At 34.4% G+C, this 18614-nt stretch overlaps 1 protein-coding gene across 1 annotated transcript in view; it reads right to left on the bottom strand.

Moving 5' to 3' along the window:
• Positions 1-15295, bottom strand: part of LOC148951168 (uncharacterized) — a 102300-nt gene extending 87005 nt beyond the window's left edge. Inside the window, exons 1-4 of the mRNA XM_089091011.1 lie at positions 15139-15295; positions 14270-14519; positions 10018-10234; positions 2769-2806 (exon numbers count right to left, since the gene is read on the bottom strand). Of these exons, the coding sequence (XP_088947137.1) occupies positions 2769-2806; positions 10018-10234; positions 14270-14519; positions 15139-15263 (630 nt within the window). The 5' untranslated portion in view covers positions 15264-15295. The remainder of the gene's footprint in view (positions 1-2768; positions 2807-10017; positions 10235-14269; positions 14520-15138) is intronic.
• Positions 15296-18614: the final 3319 nt, after the last annotated feature.

Below are 18614 nucleotides of genomic sequence, written 5' to 3'. Positions count from 1 at the left end.
TCCCTCCGCCGATACTATGTAACCGACTCGCTGATAGGCTTAGAAGGGGGATGTAACCGACTCGCTGATTGGCTGAGAAGGAAACCCGTGATCTAACTGTTTCCCGTTATCGGATCAATAAAATTCCCAATCGATTACGCAATCAAGTTCTTGGAAATTCACTTCCCCCCCGAGTCCTAGATCAATAACATCGTTTCCCGTTAGAATTCAATGCGCATGTGCAACCTTCGTCCCGGAGTTATTAAACATAGAAACAACAAATAAATCGGCTTTGGAAAAAGAGTTCATTTAGTGATTACGCAATCTTTCCACTTAGAGACTTTATGACCATATTGTTTCATAATTCCCCACGCCCGTGAATAACTAATCCCACCATCGAGTATGTAAATAACCCCTCATGTCATTACACGTGGCCAAACAAGAACAACAACAGATCGATTGACCTTGAGACCCCCATTAGACTCGATCGATAATCCTTGAATAAATTATGTCCCGTCAGCATTAAAATAAATTTTAGATGGCAGCACATGTGTTCGTACCGGACCTTCTGATAGGGTTCTACTGGAGTTCTTTCAACAAATATGCATCGCCAACAGGCATCTTTAGGATAAGACACGATTCTTGTATTCTGAAAAAAAAGTGAACAAATTTCAAACCCACCTTACCTCATGATAGAAAAAAGGAGAAAAATTACAAAAAAATATCATAAAAGAGTAAGGAGCTTATTTACACCTATCATATATAAAAGTAAAAGTAAGTTACAGTAACAGTTATCATATAAACAAACAGTAAGTTTTTGAATTTTAAATCATTTACCTTTTTTTTATTCTAACGTCAGAATTTCAATTTATTGTTCAATTTTGTCACTATTTGTTACACACTCTACCTTTTCTTTAAGAAGTCAAAATCGTAATAAACGCCCCCCGTACACGTTTTCAGATGCATGTACAGCGGGAATTAAATCTTTTTTGATTACTATTACCTTGGCATATTTTCCTTACAGTCATCGGCGAACAGGACCACGTGTCAACAGGGTTATCTTACCCCCTTAATAAGGTTGACAGTGGAGAAAAAGCTCCTCAGAAGGAGCTAGGTTAGCACAGTCCAGCACTAACACAGAACCAGCTTTAATATATAACCTAAAGAACATTACAGACAATTAAGTTTTTGTTTTAGTTGATGTTTTTCAAATATTTGCAATAGTAATAAGAATATTACATCTGTAGTTCAAGGGGTTTGTATTTATATTTTTCGTGAGATATGATGCTTCAAATTATGTTGGTTTTTGGCCAATAGGTAATTTGCAAGACGGATAAAGAGGGGAAAAAATTCCATTTTTTAAAGGAGAAGTAATTCTTAAGGAGAGTAAATATTATAATTATATATATTATATATCATATATTATTATATCATTATATTAAATATTATATATTATAACACGAAAGAAAAAAAACAATAAAGAAGGGAAGGCCTAAAAGAATTTTGAGACTCCGTACATCATAAACAAAAGGATTCAAATCTCAAATAAAGTTTGTAAATGAACACAACCATAAGGTTCAGATGTTCGGTTTCCATTTATTAAAAGTTTGGTAAGCTCCTTAAATTACTTTATTGTGTATTCAATAGAAGGCAGTATAACTTGCAACTATATAAACTGTGACTTTAAGAAAAAAAACCGCAAGGAGATCATACTGGGTATCATTAATTGGAGTATGATATAATTAGGATTTCAACAGTTGTCTCCTTTTATCTATCCTTATTAAAATAATATATTTGTAATCACTTCCTACGGACCTTAGCAACTTCAAACTCAGATTTCCCAGCGACTTGTTTTTGTATGTGCAATGAATATGTTTTAATTTTGTACCGCTGGACTTTGAACATACACAAAAAAAAACATCCACATAAAAATAGCAATTTTTTTATAAAAAAAACTAGCTTGATTGTATTAAAACTAATAATATAAGGATCGGGTTGCCAAATTCGTAGCCATTTTGAAGTGAAATGACGGACCTTAAAAATATGAGTGGACACAGTGAATAACACCTTATCTCCCGAAATTAAATAAAAAGTAGAAAACACAACAATATTTACCTTTAGGGGGTCGGGTAAACGACCCTTAAAAGTAATTTTAAAAGAAAATTATGTCCACTTATCACGTGTGGGAGATTCGAACATTAGAAGGTCTACAGTAGATTCATCTGCACTGGCAATATAATTTAAAATATCCTTATACGTTCAAGATTCGTTTTTTATTAATTTACCGGCCTTAAGTACTTCGGGTGGTAACGAAGATTTTGACCCCCCCCCCCCAAGATTCAATGACACCCCATGGGATAACGATTACGAAGAATATTTTTTCTCACTTTTACCTGATCCCCTCCAGGGTCATGCCTATGGGAACCTGTTTAGTCTTTGCTAGTAGTAATATTATTAATTTTAATCTATTTTAAATTATTTTGTATTGTTATTTGACTGCCATTTTTATGAATGCGCCGGTAATTTTTTTCATTTTGAATGTGAGTACGAATTTTCATTTTTTGTGAATACAAAACATGTACTTAACATAAAGCTTGCTGCTAATTTTCGTTCATATAGAGGAGTAGATAATACTTTATTTTAAACCTTGGACTTGTCTCAGCTTTTTGTGCAAAGAAAGTTTGGAATATTTTTAAAATGTTTTTCTTTTTAAAATAAATAAAAATAAACTTACCAGCTAAAAATAATATATGCATCATTTTATTGTACATTGTTTTCCAATGCTCCTATGAGGGTTTCGATTTCACATAGTTCTTGGCCTCATTACCTAGAATTTTGGATTAACATATTCGCTTATTCCTATCAAAAGTAGCAGTGGTATCAATTGTACATTGTACATGGATTTCTATTGAGGTGTAGAATTAAATTGGTGGGTACCATAAATGTCCACAGGCAGACCACTGGGGAGGGGTGATGAAAAGAGAATACTTATGGGGCAGGCTACTAAAGCACAAACATCTAAACTCAATACCATGATTATGGCTATGATTCTTAAAGGCATTTGAGAAACCCCAGGGCTTAAAATAAGCCAAGCGATTTCTTTTGGAGGGGGGAATCCAGTGTATTAGGGATTCAGATACGTTATCGTCACAAAATAATTTGGTAAACGGTAACACAGAACCCGAAAAATCTATATCAATTCAAACTAGCCTGAATAAGATGTCTGGTGCCTTTTTTCTCATCAACATTAAGAATAGTGTGCTTCCATCTAGCACCCCTGTGCGGCTACACGCTGCACGTGTATCTGAATCATTCTGTTAGTTGGGCGTGTTTAATTCTAATTTTTCATTTTAAATACCAAGGGATATTTTTCCTATCATCAGTTGAATATATTTTATACACATTCTTTGCATTGCATTTACCTTTGTATATTTAGCTGCTATGTACTGGAACGTTATAAGGTAGAGGGTGTTTTTTTTTTTTTTTTTTTTTTTTTTTTTTTTTTTTTATTAAATCTAAGAGAATTGGTATTCGTCTTAGTACAAATAACTTATTGAATTATGTTTTTGATATTACATTTAACATTACGAACAATTTGGGGGTGTTTAATAACAAGGAGTGAAAACATCTCCAATATCTTTCTGTACAAGTATAAATTGTGGATTAAATTAAATTGTGGATTAAATAAAACTTCAATGTTTCAGATGTTTTAACTGCCTGGGTCCACATTTGGACTTCCTGGTATTTTATTCTTTCTACAATCATAGCCAAAAACGACTCACCCTGATCTGAGAGACCTAGCCCCTAAAGAAAAACCTAGCTGTAAAGAAAAAGATCAACTAGCTTAAAGATTTCTAATTTAGAACACTAGAGGTACTAAACCACGGATTTTACGCAGAGGAAATAAGTATCGACGTCGAGTGAGGTTGTCATCTTACATGTCTACAATTTTTTTTACATGATTATATCACATGATGACAGTAGTCAAATATGGTTCTGAAGCATAGGTGCTACAAAAAGCATATGAAGATTTTCTACTTGTTTTCCAGACAAATTGCTTAAGGATTGTTCAGGGCACCCGGCTAAATTACCGAATATAAGACAATAGGCTGTACGAAAAATGCGGTTTGATACCGCTGTCTAGGGCTATAATGAAAGAAAGGTTGAGATGGCTAGGCCACGTTGTGCGGATAAGGGATGACAGACTGCCGAAGATTGTTCTTTTCGGCCAACCGTCTAAGGCTATAATCAGGTTGTCCTCGTTTGGGTTGGGAGGACGTCATAAAGAAAGATTTAAAGGAATTGGGAACTTCATGGGAGGGTGTAAAAAGGGAGGCTTTGATTAGATTGGGATGGAGGAGGAGCGTGCATAGCTGTGTTGGCCCCCGGGCGCTTGGTGCTGCGGTCAGTTGTTAGCAGTAGATTATAAAAAGGTCCCTGAAAGTTGAAAGGACCTTGAGCGTTATTTCAGTCCAATCATTTAGATGATTATTACTATTTGCAAGGCATTATACAAAATTAGTATAATCCAAATAAACCTTGAATAAACAAGATTGAGTTCAAACACAATACTACAAAGATAAAACATCCATATAACTCTGCATTTGGTACGCTTAAACATAATGGTAAAACGGTCTGTTTGTCGATGGATACATATACTTGCACAGGGAAAAAATCTTCTTCAATCTTTTTTTACATCTACATCACTATCGCTGAGATTTATTATGTTTAGGTGGACCACCTGCCCCACCTTTTGAATGCATCCAGTCAGTACACGAAAATGACTGAAGGGTAAAATAGTGGCACGAAGCGTGATTTACACTAATTTCATTAATTTTAGGATTTTACTATAATTCCATGTCGAGTGGAATTATGGAATTTTCAGAATTATGGAATTCCTATAATTCCATTTTGCTGAAATCTGGATCAAGAATTATGTCAACTACTACCCCATGTCGGGAGGAATGGGGTGCATAATAGCACCATGGTTCCAAAACTGTTACCTGTGCTCTCTCTGTGGCAAAATATTGTATCGATCAGTCATCGCCAAAAGAGTTTTTGCGAATTTTTCTGCAACTTCTGTGACTTAAAGTACCGTAGCACCATCGAATTCCACATCGCTGGTAGAAAGCCAGGCAGTATCAGAGCTGAGCATGGCGTCCATCTTCTCTATGGCATCTAAAGATGTATCCTTTAGTCAATAGTTTCAATGCACAAATTAGACAAAATATAGGTTCGGCGATTAAACTCCACACCTAAACTCAAACATAAAAGAAGAAAAAGCGGGAATAATTATGTTGTCTTCTTAAGAATCCCATTTGTATCCTATTTAATATCTTTTCAGGTTAAGGTTGACTTAAAGACTTCAGCTCATTCTGTAATAAATATCAGGAGACTTTTTCTTCAAGATTAGTGAATACCAACGTTTAGTACAAATAATTTATTTGCGATTGAACCGAACCATAAATCCAACATTGTGAAACAGAAATATTTTTATCTAGGGCTATACAAACGACTTAAGACCCCCCCCCCCCTCAAACCCCACCAAAGACATCCCATAAAATTTGAAAGGAAATATACTGACCCAGACAAATGGTATTGTCTGTAAATATAAATATATTGTCTGTAAATAAGTAGATTAGCACAGATGATCCGGTACTGGCTAAAGGTTTTAAGTCTGTCAGAAGATAGGTTAGCAAAAGCAGCTTATGTGGAGATGCTACGGTCGAAACGTAAAAGATTGTGACCGTATCAAATAAAAAATGTTTTAGATGGATTAGGATTATCATATATTTGGAATGAGGGGCTAGGTCCCTCAGATCAGGGTGAGTCGTGTTTTGCTATTATTGTATAAATAATAAAAGACCAGGAAGTCCGAAATTTGAACCAGGCATTTAAAACATCTGAAACAATGAAGTTTTATTCCCATGTAAAAGAAATATTTGGATTCGAATATTATTTTAAACTAGGATTACCGGGGGAGACATTGAGGACTTGGTTTCGGATCCGAGTGAATTGCCTGCCACTAAAAAATAGAAAGAGAGTATTTGAAAGTAATAGGGTGGCCCCAGATGCAAATGCGGATTACTCTTGCCCCAGATGTAACCTAGGTATTGAGGATGTCGCCAATATTCACACCGTGTGCCAGAAATTTTCTATTTTATGGTAAATTTTTTTTGTGGGTGTTATGTTGGTGTGCCGGGGGATCCTCAACACGACTGTAAAAAGATCAATCAGGCAGTTATGTAATTATGTAAATGAAGCGCAGACATCAATGAGTGAAACTTGATATTTATGTTATTTTTCTTGTGGAGTGTGATTAAGAATACTGTTCTGTATGACCTGTTTTTTTTTTGGCTTATAATAAAATTATTATTATTATTATTATTATTAATATACAACCAAAGATCATAAAGACCAAAAATTATCGCAATGGATAGCTCCATGGTGCTATCCGTGTAACTCCTTAAGTATCCACTTTCTGGGTTTTTAAAAAGATTACCTACACAATGTATTCAAGAACATAATTTGAATCTTTCCATAGTCAGATTTCCACCAAAGGTAACGGTAAGCAGGTCGAGAGATCATATACCCCAAGGAAAGCTCTGACAAAAGTTCGTTCAAATACATTATAGTCTAACGCAAAAAAAAAAAAACGTTATATCAAATACGTAAAATACAAGCTCTTCTGTATTTGTTCTTCCCACGTAGAATATATACCTCGCAATTAGTTGTAACCCTTGCCACTATTATAGAACCTCCATTTTTCTAAAATCCCTAATTTTCAAATTTTGAAGAAGCAATGAGAGCCGTTTAGAAAATATAACTGTGCCTTATTCTTTAAAAATCCAATTTTCCAAATTTTTCAAATTTTCGCAAAGTCTGTATTGGTAATTGTTGAACTTCAGATATTTACTCTGAATCCTATAAGGTTGATTTAGACCTCTTCGACTAGTTTCCTCTATTGCCCCAATTTAATCCACAATTTATACTTGTACAGAAAGATATTGGAGATGTTTTCACTCCTTGTTATTAAACACCCCCAAATTGTTCGTAATGTTAAATGTAATATCAAAAACATAATTCAATAAGTTATTTGTACTAAGACGAATACCAATTCTCTTAGATTTAATAAAAAAAAAAAAAAAAAAAAAAAAAAAAAAAAAAAACACCCTCTACCTTATAACGTTCCAGTACATAGCAGCTAAATATACAAAGGTAAATGCAATGCAAAGAATGTGTATAAAATATATTCAACTGATGATAGGAAAAATATCCCTTGGTATTTAAAATGAAAAATTAGAATTAAACACGCCCAACTAACAGAATGATTCAGATACACGTGCAGCGTGTAGCCGCACAGGGGTGCTAGATGGAAGCACACTATTCTTAATGTTGATGAGAAAAAAGGCACCAGACATCTTATTCAGGCTAGTTTGAATTGATATAGATTTTTCGGGTTCTGTGTTACCGTTTACCAAATTATTTTGTGACGATAACGTATCTGAATCCCTAATACACTGGATTCCCCCCTCCAAAAGAAATCGCTTGGCTTATTTTAAGCCCTGGGGTTTCTCAAATGCCTTTAAGAATCATAGCCATAATCATGGTATTGAGTTTAGATGTTTGTATGCCTGCCCCATAAGTATTCTCTTTTCATCACCCCTCCCCAGTGGTCTGCCTGTGGACATTTATGGTACCCACCAATTTAATTCTACACCTCAATAGAAATCCATGTACAATGTACAATTGATACCACTGCTACTTTTGATAGGAATAAGCGAATATGTTAATCCAAAATTCTAGGTAATGAGGCCAAGAACTATGTGAAATCGAAACCCTCATAGGAGCATTGGAAAACAATGTACAATAAAATGATGCATATATTATTTTTAGCTGGTAAGTTTATTTTTATTTATTTTAAAAAGAAAAACATTTTAAAAATCTTCCATACTTTCTTTGCACAAAAAGCTGAGACAAGTCCAAGGTTTAAAATAAAGTATTATCTACTCCTCTATATGAATGAAAATTAGCAGCAAGCTTTATGTTAAGTACATGTTTTGTATTCACAAAAAATGAAAATTCGTATTCACATTCAAAATGAAAAAAATTACCGGCGCATTCATAAAAATGGCAGTCAAATAACAATACAAAATAATTTAAAATAGATTAAAATTAATAATATTACTACTAGCAAAGACTAAACAGGTTCCCATAGGCATGACCCTGGAGGGGATCAGATAAAAGTGAGAAAAAATATTCTTCGTAATCGTTATCCCATGGGGTGTCATTGAATCTTGGGGGGGGGGGGGGGTCAAAATAGTCGTTACCACCCGAAGTACTTACTGACTGTAACTTAAAAACAAACGAATCTGGAACGTCTAAGGATATTTTAACTTATCTTGCCAGTGCAGATGAATCTACTGTAGACCTTCTAATGTTCGAATCTCCCCGATGATTAATGATGGTACCTTGGTTCTCAACAAGTCAAATCAATGATTCTAGAGGAAATGGCAGTGTTATCAATTAGAAAAATTCAGATACAACTTTTAGAGTTGCCAACCTCCAGAACAGATTTGATTCATAAGATATACTGGCTCATTTTCCTCGCTATAATCTTCCCTCTGTCACGTTTGGTCTTATGACAAAGGCATTATCATGCATGCACTAGATGAAGCAAAGGCAATTGTTTTATTCAAAAACGGTGATAACCCTAATTTTATTAACTATTGCAAATACCAGTCTTACAAACCTGTTTCTCTTTTGTCCGTATTTAGAATTTCTTCGTAAGAGCTATACATTACCTTGAGGGCTTATCTAAAAAGAAATATTAGTCCTTGATTTTTGAATTTGACTTCCTTTTACTAAGTATGTTTGAATATCTCTGTTTAATGCTTCCTTGAATTTCTTTAAATACAGGCTAAATACGGACGGAAATCTATGGAATACTGAAAGCATTGGAAAATTTTAAGTGTCCAAAATGGCTCATTGATTAGCTTCGAGGGAAAATGTTGGAGCAATTATATTTATTTACTGAAAGTTCACAAATCCATATTTTCTACTTGATTTACAATCTCAAAAAGATCGCACGTACTACAGCTACTTCTAAACCATCTATGCACCTTGCACTATCTATCTACGCCAATTTTTTCAAAGCTTCACTCTTCACTATCTCCTAAAGTTCTTACTTCCTAGTTCTTTTCTTCTCAAACCTGCCCAAACCATTTTGAACGCCCTCCTATTCCTTTAGCCCCATCTGGATTACCAAAAAGCCCCATTTTTGGGATCGTTGTATACCCGGTCATTCAACCGAGTATCAAACAATTTCTCTTTGACATTTCTCTCTGACCATTAGAATTAGAAATCGGCCGACTGTCACCGACTGTCGCCTACAACTATCGTCTTTTCCTCTTGGTACAAGCGCATCTCCTTGATAGCCTCTTTACCCCGACAAGAATAAGAAAGAAAATAAAAGTTTACATCTTTCTCACTTTATAGAAACTTATCTAATGTAGATTTTAAAGTCAGAACTTTAGCATCTCAGGGCCTATAAAACATCTAAAGACTTTCAAAATAAAATTTACAGAAAATGAGCTAAATTATGAAAAATTTAGATAGCTAAAAAGACTAAAAAGAACAAAAGAGACTAAATATACTAAAAGAGATTAAAAAGAGTTTTGCCACAAAGACTAAAAACACTAAAAGAGACTAAAAGAGTTCTTTCTCTCAAAGTACCAGAGCCATTTGGTAGTATCCTTTAATGCCGCTCTATAGTTTTGTTGCTTTTAAGAATCGAATAATTGAGCAAAACGACTTTCTTTTTTAAAAGTATCACATCCCTCTGGAATTATTCTTTGATGCCCTAATGCATTCTCGTACTTGTATTTGGGCAGAAAAGTTTTTTTGGAGTCTCAAGTCACTCTAGAGACGTCTTTAGATGCTTACTACAAATTCTAGTTCATACCTACGGTACCATTTCATAGGCACACTCAGTCCATCCATCACCTTAAGCTAAAAAGAAATTGAAATAATATTTACATTTTTTCTCAATACGGAGCCATTTTTCTAACGTGCATTCCCCTGTCAATGTTTCATGAACTGAAGGTTGATAGTGCACATTGAATCTTAGTTCTCTCTCAAATGCAAGAATTTCCTCGATACAATGATCAAAAAGGTAGTCATCCTCATATAAAAGTGGCAGGTCATGATTTAGCTTAACCACCACCAAACCACATAAAGCTCTTGTGAATTCTTCCTAAAATCAACACATAAAGTAAGTTATTCCTTTTTTCTCTATAATAGCATAAGAAATATACGCTGGCATTGGATTGTCAATGGAATGTTATATGACATATTTACAATAATACACTGAAAATAATCTCAGGAATTAAAATTAAGCACTATGTAATATAGGAGAACACTTAACTTTTATAATTTAAATAAAACAGGAGAACACTGTTCGTTCCACTGCTTTATTTAAATTATACCCGTTTTTTATCTCTGAAATTGTGTATATGGAAAAGCAGTGTGGCCTAAGAAATTATTTCCCTAAAATAGGGAGCAATCACACGAAGTGGAAGCCCAGATTGGATGCCAAGTCGCAATGTCAGGTCCTGTCTTTTATCTTTAAGTTCAGTAAACATAATATACTGAGACTGTCTTCACGAGAAACAGACTGCACACCTAAAATAATTTTGTCAACTCGATTTTAAATAACATTGAGTTATCACCTTGAGTAGTAAAATGGAAAGCAAGAAGTCTTGACAACAATAGGTGCTCCTGAAAAGATTTATAAGAGAAGATGAACTAAATATACGTATATCATTCAAATTAGTATTGTCACCAGCGTTGACAAACATGATAGGAAAACGGAATATTTTCCAATGATAAACCTCTGAATACAGGAGTTGCAAAGGCATTTCCTGCACAGAAGAGGACAATCTTTCCCTCTACAGAAGAATCAATTGCGGACTTGTAGTTAAAACTTGTAATACTTTTAAAATTAAGATAGAGCTTTTCCAGCAAAAAAAAGGAAGAAAAAAGTTTTCAAGTCATCCCCAGTTAAAAAAAAAAAAGAAAAAAAAGAAAAGAAAAAGTGCAGACACTTATACACTCAGGCACTTCTGGTCCAATTTCATTATAATCTTATATTTATGTTTCAAACAGGATTTCACTCACTAAAAGAGGCAGCTGGGAATAAGCATAGGTGTGTTCATTTACACTATAGTATAGACAATAGGTCGTTTCACAAGCCCCTTGCACTTTTTCTTCAATAGCACCACGAAATTGTTTCCTAAGATGTTTGAAGCCGGCAAAACATGTTATATAAGTCCGGTTCTCTAAATTGATTTGCTACAATCATCGCCCCCTTTCTTGTTATATGCGAGGTGGCTGTATCACTCCATTCCATTGCAATGCCTTTTTCGAAATTATCTGGTACCTATTCAGGTACCAAATATATGCGAATAAGACGATGAAAAAAAGGAGGGGGGGGGGGTTAAATTATGAACAAAAAGTGACTTAGGTTTCCAAGAATCTACTTTTAAACATTGAAAACTAGATATTGTGCATATTTCGCTTTACTCTACCTTGACCTGCACACGCTTGAATTTAAATTTTCTTTGCCACCATCAGCGGTTTCGGCAATCATTACCATTCATGAATTAAGTTACCTGGTCCACAAGGTCATTAAATTCAGAGAAATGCCGTTTAACCAAAAATCCATTTTTGTAAAAATTAAAGTTTTATTTACTATTCTAACTCAATTTTAGATGCATCAATTGGGATTGGGTATAGCACCCCCACCTCCCCCTAGACTTCGAAAAATTCGTGTTTTGATATTTTCATTGGAATAATTGTACTTTTGCCCCTTCCCCACACTTTAATGACTTAACGTCATTGATCAAGTGGTCGTCATACATCAGTGGTTTCAGCAATCATCACCATCCATGAATTAAGAGCTGCTGAGCCTTCAAATTATAATATGTCCCCATCAAGTATTAAATCATATATTTTGCAAGGATTACTTTACATTTTACTTTGACCTACGTAAGCTTGACTTAAAATTCTTCTTAGTCTAAATCATTGATTTCAAAAATCAAATCCTCCATTAAATCAAGCATATTTTTTCTTCAACTTGGTAAGTCCCAAGACTTGATGGGTTGTAAGATGCAAAATCAAGTCAAGATGTAATTTAGATTGCCTTCTTCATTATTATTTTACTCCTAATGGGATGAGACCAAAAAAATTGCAGATTTTAGAACAAGCACCGTGCTATAATTTTACTAACATATCCTAAAATCATATTAAGTACAGAACACACACGGGATTCGCATTGCCATTTCTAAGGTTTTCAAGAGAAGTTTCTTCAGAAAAATAACCAACAAACTCCCTAAACTATCTTTTGGGAAGGGTCCAATATAATTCTCAGCCAAGCCAATGTTAAATACAAGCCCTGGCTCCTGTTGCTCCTAACTGTTAATTGACACTTTTCCAAAAACTTACCGGCACCCACCCCCCCCCCTCCTCCTAATAGCTTTAATTCAACATTTTACAGAGAAAAACTGTTATTTAACATTAGTTCCACATGGTAATTTGAACGCAGTGTACCATAGCAAATTAATGTGTCACGGTGTCTTACTAAATATCCTGTCAAATTTTGAAGGTGCTGCGTAACCAAAAAGGATGAATTTTGAACGTTGTAATAAATTAAGAGAATAACAGGTTTTTCTTTTTTCAGTCCATGTGTCTGTGACTGGTCTGTGTTATAGAACAATAATGTTTTACGGCTCTGAAACGTGTTAATAATATTAATAATTTATTTTTAACCTCTTTGGATTCATTATAAAAATGCAGTAGAGGAGTATAAAAAGAGAAAGAAAGAACAAAGAAAAAACAGAAAAAAGGCAAAAAAGAAGAAAGAACAAGCACACAAGAAAAAAAATGATTAGACAGTAAAGTGACCTACATATCTAACGAAGAAAGAAAAACAAGTAAAAACTTAAATAAATACTAAAACACAGGAACTATCACACCTATCACTATCCAACCGCATAAAATAGATGGTTAATTGGAAAGTCGGATATTTTCTTGCAACGGTCTTCAAAAAGAGCCAATAATTCCTCCATCTTCACACATACATCAAAAACATGGTATGTTTTTACTAATGTATAAGTTCCAGAACCATAGAGGGATATCAGTGTAATGCTTAGGATACCGGTAAAATTGGACCCTAATTTGTTCTTTATCAGTTATAGAGAACAGACTCCAAAATAAAATTATGAAAAACATACGCGGTGCAAACATGGAGCTGCAAAGCATTCCTAACGTATATTTGTCAAATTTCCCTTTGATTTTTTCATGAAGGCCATATGTTTTACGGAGTTTCTTTTCAACTCATTAATAACAACAGTGCATGTTGTTGTTATCAATGAAGCAAAAGGAACAGCCAAATAATTCAGAAAGTCAGATCTAGAAATAATAATCGAGGCTATTTCAAGGGACCTGATTATGCCTTTTAATTTGGTTTTACGATCATAAACTCAGTCTTTGACGGTTCAATAGAAAGGCTAATCTTAAACAAACGAGCCTGAAGAGCTTCGGCGACTCTTTCCATTGAGGACAGGTTTTCAGCGAGAAGGAGTATGTCATCTGCATACGACAGGTGACTAATATCAATATGGCTATAAATAATATAGAGTGGAATATTTTCGTCACTGATCCATGTGCGTTGTTGAAAATGATGGACTTAAGACTGAGCCTTGCTTTACCCCCACACTTCAAGGGAATAAGATTTACCAATCCACCAGGAGAACGGATCCGGACTACTGAATTCTGGTATCAATTCCAAAGACACGCGCAAATAAAACCGCTAGTTCCATAATTTAATAAAGCAACTAATTATTGTGAATGTAAAATGGAGTCAAAGGCTTTAGATATGTCAACTTCGCATACACACAGACTCTTTTTCATCATCTTATGTCGTTTAATTATAGACAAAAACACAGAATGCGCATTTTTTAATCCTAATCCTTGTCTGAAACCGTATTAAGCTTAGTACTATCTAAGTAATTTTACTTGCTTACAACGTTTTTGTTTGTTTGTTTTTTAAGAAGAAAGGGTTTATTAATCAGCAAAAAATATTAAAAAACCTGAGTTATGCTACTGCATAAAAAGGAAAAGATCGTGAGCCACTCAACTAAAGGAGGGGAAAATATTTTAAAATTACATCAACAGACCTGAGTATTCTTTCAAAATTTATTTCATTTTAACAATCAAATGGAAAATTTACCTTGGAATCTATGTTTATACTATCAAAAACGGGTTGTACCCATCCACTTAAAAACGCACATGGACGCTTGCACCAATCTAAAATTTGAGTGAGGTATAGTTCTGGCCGACTCAAGTCGTTTGTCTGCCGGTTGCTAATAAAATGATATTCAAAGCGCTTTTTTAGCGGTTTTGTCAAGTGCCTCATTGGCAAACTCAAACCAGAAATAGAAGACGGCATTTCCCAAATGCACCATGAATCAGGGTCCACCCTGAAAAACACAAGCAAGGAGTAACAATTCATATACCTGAGCCAATAATTATTTTCCAAACGACACTTAAAATTACTCCACTACTAAAAAAAAACAGAAAGGAATTATCCTTTTGTTGAATGCTGCAATTAAACATTTTTAAACTTGAAAATTAAAAGTCATTTAAAAATCAAGAACATTCAGATTTTTCTCAGACAAAACAATTTCTCAAGACAAAACAGCATTCTGAAAAGTTTTATATCATTATGATTGAAACTCAGTTGGTATTAAATTCAGCAGAATATTTTAAGTATATAACAGCCCAAAGGCTTGGAAATAACCTTTCAAAAACAAAACTTTCGCCCTTGCACATCGTAAGAAATACTTGGAAAGACGAATGATTTGAATGAGAAACGAGGGGAACTATCGTTTGGAAATGAATTCACCTTAAGTGATTTTCACGTTAAATTGTACGTATTTTAACCTTAAAAAACAGTTTCGACAACCGAAAAATATGTATTAATTTACATAAATTAGTATTGTTGAAGACGCTCAAAAGCAATGTTAAATACCACCTCTTAACCTTCCTTTAAGATTGCAATTCAGTGTCTGGTGTAAATAGTTTGTGAAAATTCCTTACTCATTGTTTAGCAAAGCAAGAATCTTCAAAAGACTTTGAAATTTCTTGTAATCATCATCCGTAGTCCTTTTCACATTCTCTAAGGGCTGATTTGTTGAAATGAATGGCCACCCAATTTCTACCATTACATCTTCAACTGACCTGCGAAAGTTAAACATCATATATATAAGAGAACTACTGGTAAATTATAATAATGAAGGATAAAAGGAATTTGAAATTGCTTTTTATTTTTTTAGACATTACAAATTAAACAAAATTGATCTAGTGGCTAAAGGCCTTAACTTAGAATCCAGCCGAGCACCCTCAAAATATTCAAATACATTTTAAAAAAGCTATGCATAGTTCTTCCGTGTGGGTAATGAGGATGATTTTCCCTTGTCCTTCAGCTAAAAATATGCAGGCTGAAGTGGAGTTCGAGTGGAAAACTCTATTCGGGGGGGGGGTCCCTTTCCTCTTTTATTCGTTGTTATGCTAGAAGGTTTTCCCATGGTATAAGAAACAATTTTTGAACTAAGATACAAATTTCGTTTTGACACTGATCGATATTTTTTTATGAGACAACGGAAATACATTGCTACGGTTTTTTGCACCAAAATTCGGCTATGGGATATCGTGTTTTTAAAATTTTTAAGGTCCGAAATTTTTTTGCTGTGATACAATCCTAAAAATCTTGGATAATGTCTGCTCAAAAACAAGCTAAAATCTGATTCAATGGAAAAACAAGCTGCTGGCAAAAAAAAATTCCGCCCATCGATCACTCCCCCCTTGACCATTCCATCCCAACTTTCAACCAGACAGGTAGGATTATTACACTTTTTGACCCAAAATCACCCAAAGATTTTCAACTAGTATGACTGTTGAGCAAAAGTGGGTCATTGGCACCTCTTTCCTCCAAGCCTGACCTATTTCTATTTTTTTTTTTTTTTTTTTTAGAAAGGCAGACACCTTGCTTGAAGCGGAATATGGCAAAGATTTAAAACCTGCATAATTAAAGGATCAATGTGAGGCACTGGCCTTTCTAAGGCCCAATCCCACACAAACAAACACCTTACCACCAATCCCTTAGAAAAAAGCTAGTTATGCTGCACCTTCTTTGAGGCAAAATCATGCAAGTAATTTCAGTTAATATTATATTAGGAACAAAAATGTTGGCCCATGGCCCCTCTAATATCCTTTTCCCATACCCATTCCCAACTATTTTCTTTCGCCTTTATCAGAAAGGCAGGCATGCTGCAACTGGTTCGAAGTGGAATCATGCAAGGATTCTCAATCTATGTAATTTTAGCCACAAAGTATGATCTTGGCCCCTCCAACACTCTCCTCCCGCTTGACCCATCGCAAACTTTTAAGCAAAGATTGGCATATGACGCCTAGTTTGAATCGAAATTATGCCAAAATTTTTTATTCTTGATTCATATAGTCAGAGAACCAAAGTAGGCAAGATACCTTCCAATGCCACCCTGCCCCTCCCACCACCAACCTTTAGTAAAAAGGTTGGCATATTCTACCTTGTTTGAGTGGATCCCTGGAAGGATTTTCAATCTGCATAATTAGAGTACCAATCTGGGACTATACTTCTTCGAAAATTCTCCCCACCGCTTCTACCAGCATTTTAGTCTGAAGGTGGGAATGTTGCACCTTTTTAGAACCAGAATGAAATAAGCAGTTTTAACCTGTATGATCGGAGGACCAAGGTGGACCCATTGATTCTAGAATACTCCTGCCCCTCCCAGCTCCAAAATTTTACCAGACAGATATGTCCCCCTTCTTTAAATCAAAACATCTAATGATCTCTTCATTTAAGCCAGAGTATGCCAATGGCCCCACAAAAAAAAACCTTCTGTTATCAATCTTTTAAAAAAAAGGTAGACATAATGCAAGTTTTTTCAAGTGTCAGCATGCATTGAGATCCAATTTATAGATAAAAAAAACAAGAAGTGAGGAATTCTATTAACACAGTAATCAAAATAAAGCATGTGTGAATATTTCGGCTATATGGCTGATAGAGATCTTCAGCAGAATATAATGAAAACACTAAAGGACTAACTCACTCAAAAACTTCTTGGTAAAAGAATACAGAACTAAAAACCAAAAAGAAATAAAAATGACATAGCCTTAGCTTCATTGCCTCGTAAAAGTTCAGCCAAGACTCACAAAAAAAATATTATTGATCCATGCCATATACTTTTATTAAAAATTTGAAGAGTCCCATATTGCAATCATTACTTTTTTGGCAGCTGGCCTTGCATATTTTTCGGATACAGGTTCCTTTTCATTGGCTATTGATTTTATTTCATAAAATCAATAAATTTTTTTATTAAATTTGTCTACATAGAGTTAAAGGCGTACTCACCTAAGTCTCTATTTAAGGATGTATTATTCTTTAAATTTAGTTTTATTTTCAATTACTTCACAGACACTTTGTTTAGTTTTAAGGCCCTTTGGCTTAAAATTGTTCCCTCAAAAAGTACAGTGACTGCAATTTTCCAAAATTTGGCTACTTGGAGCCGAATCAAAGCATATAGAACTGTTATCAGAATTGCAGGCTTTTGCTAAGCTTGACTGCAATTTTCCAAAATTTGGCTACTTGGAGCCGAATCAAAGCATATAGAACTGTTATCATAATTTCAGGATTTTGTTAAGCTTGACTGCAATTTTCCAAAATTTGGCTACTTGGAGCCGAATCAAAGCATATAGAACTGTTATCAGAATTTCAGGCTTTTGTTAAGCTTGACTGCAATTTTCTAAAATTTGGCTACTTGGAGCCGAATCAAAGCATATAGAACTGTTATCAGAATTTCAGGCTTTTGTTAAGCTTTCCTTGGATTGTTATAGAAGTTTTCCTAAGTTTTGATACATTCTTCTACGAATGTAGTAATTTTCACAATCGTATGGTATTTGATATAGTCCTTTTTGAGACAAGCAACTAGAGATCATGTGTTTATCAGAGTTAAGGAGGCTTATAACATAATCCATAAAACATCCTTAAAACAGATGGCTCAGAAAATACGAACTTAATGCTTAATTCCCATAATATCCAACTTAAATATTTGCAAGTAAACCTGATAGAGAGGCTCCTATTAGAAGCCTTTACTTGCTAGTAACAAGAGTCTTGGAATCAAAAACATATGAGATAGCTGTTACATAGTCTAACAAAAGCCATTAGAGCATCAATGGCAAGTCCTATTACTGATTCTTGCGTCAAATAATATTTTTTCTTCATTTATTTTGTAACAAGTTCCCATATTTTACAACATTATTGTTTGTGTGCGAAACTATGTCAAATATGCTTAATATTTAATTTTCAGAAATATCGACGTTTAAATATTCTTATAACAGATCAACTGGAGTAAAGCAGAGGTTTCAAGGCAGTATATAACCATTCTCCAATATTTGAAGTCAGTGCTTTTGTAGAGGAAATATTAAATCTTAAGAAATGCCCTGCTCCTGTAAATTTGGTAAGCTGTAGAACTGGG

This window comes from Artemia sp. Qi Xiang Cuo, chromosome 6 (genome assembly GCF_049724085.1).
Source record: "Artemia sp. Qi Xiang Cuo chromosome 6, ASM4972408v1, whole genome shotgun sequence".
Taxonomy (NCBI): Eukaryota; Metazoa; Arthropoda; class Branchiopoda; order Anostraca; family Artemiidae; genus Artemia; species Artemia sp. Qi Xiang Cuo.
The sequence above is the reverse complement of the archived record's forward strand: the minus strand, read 5'-3'. Positions and strand labels throughout refer to the sequence as shown.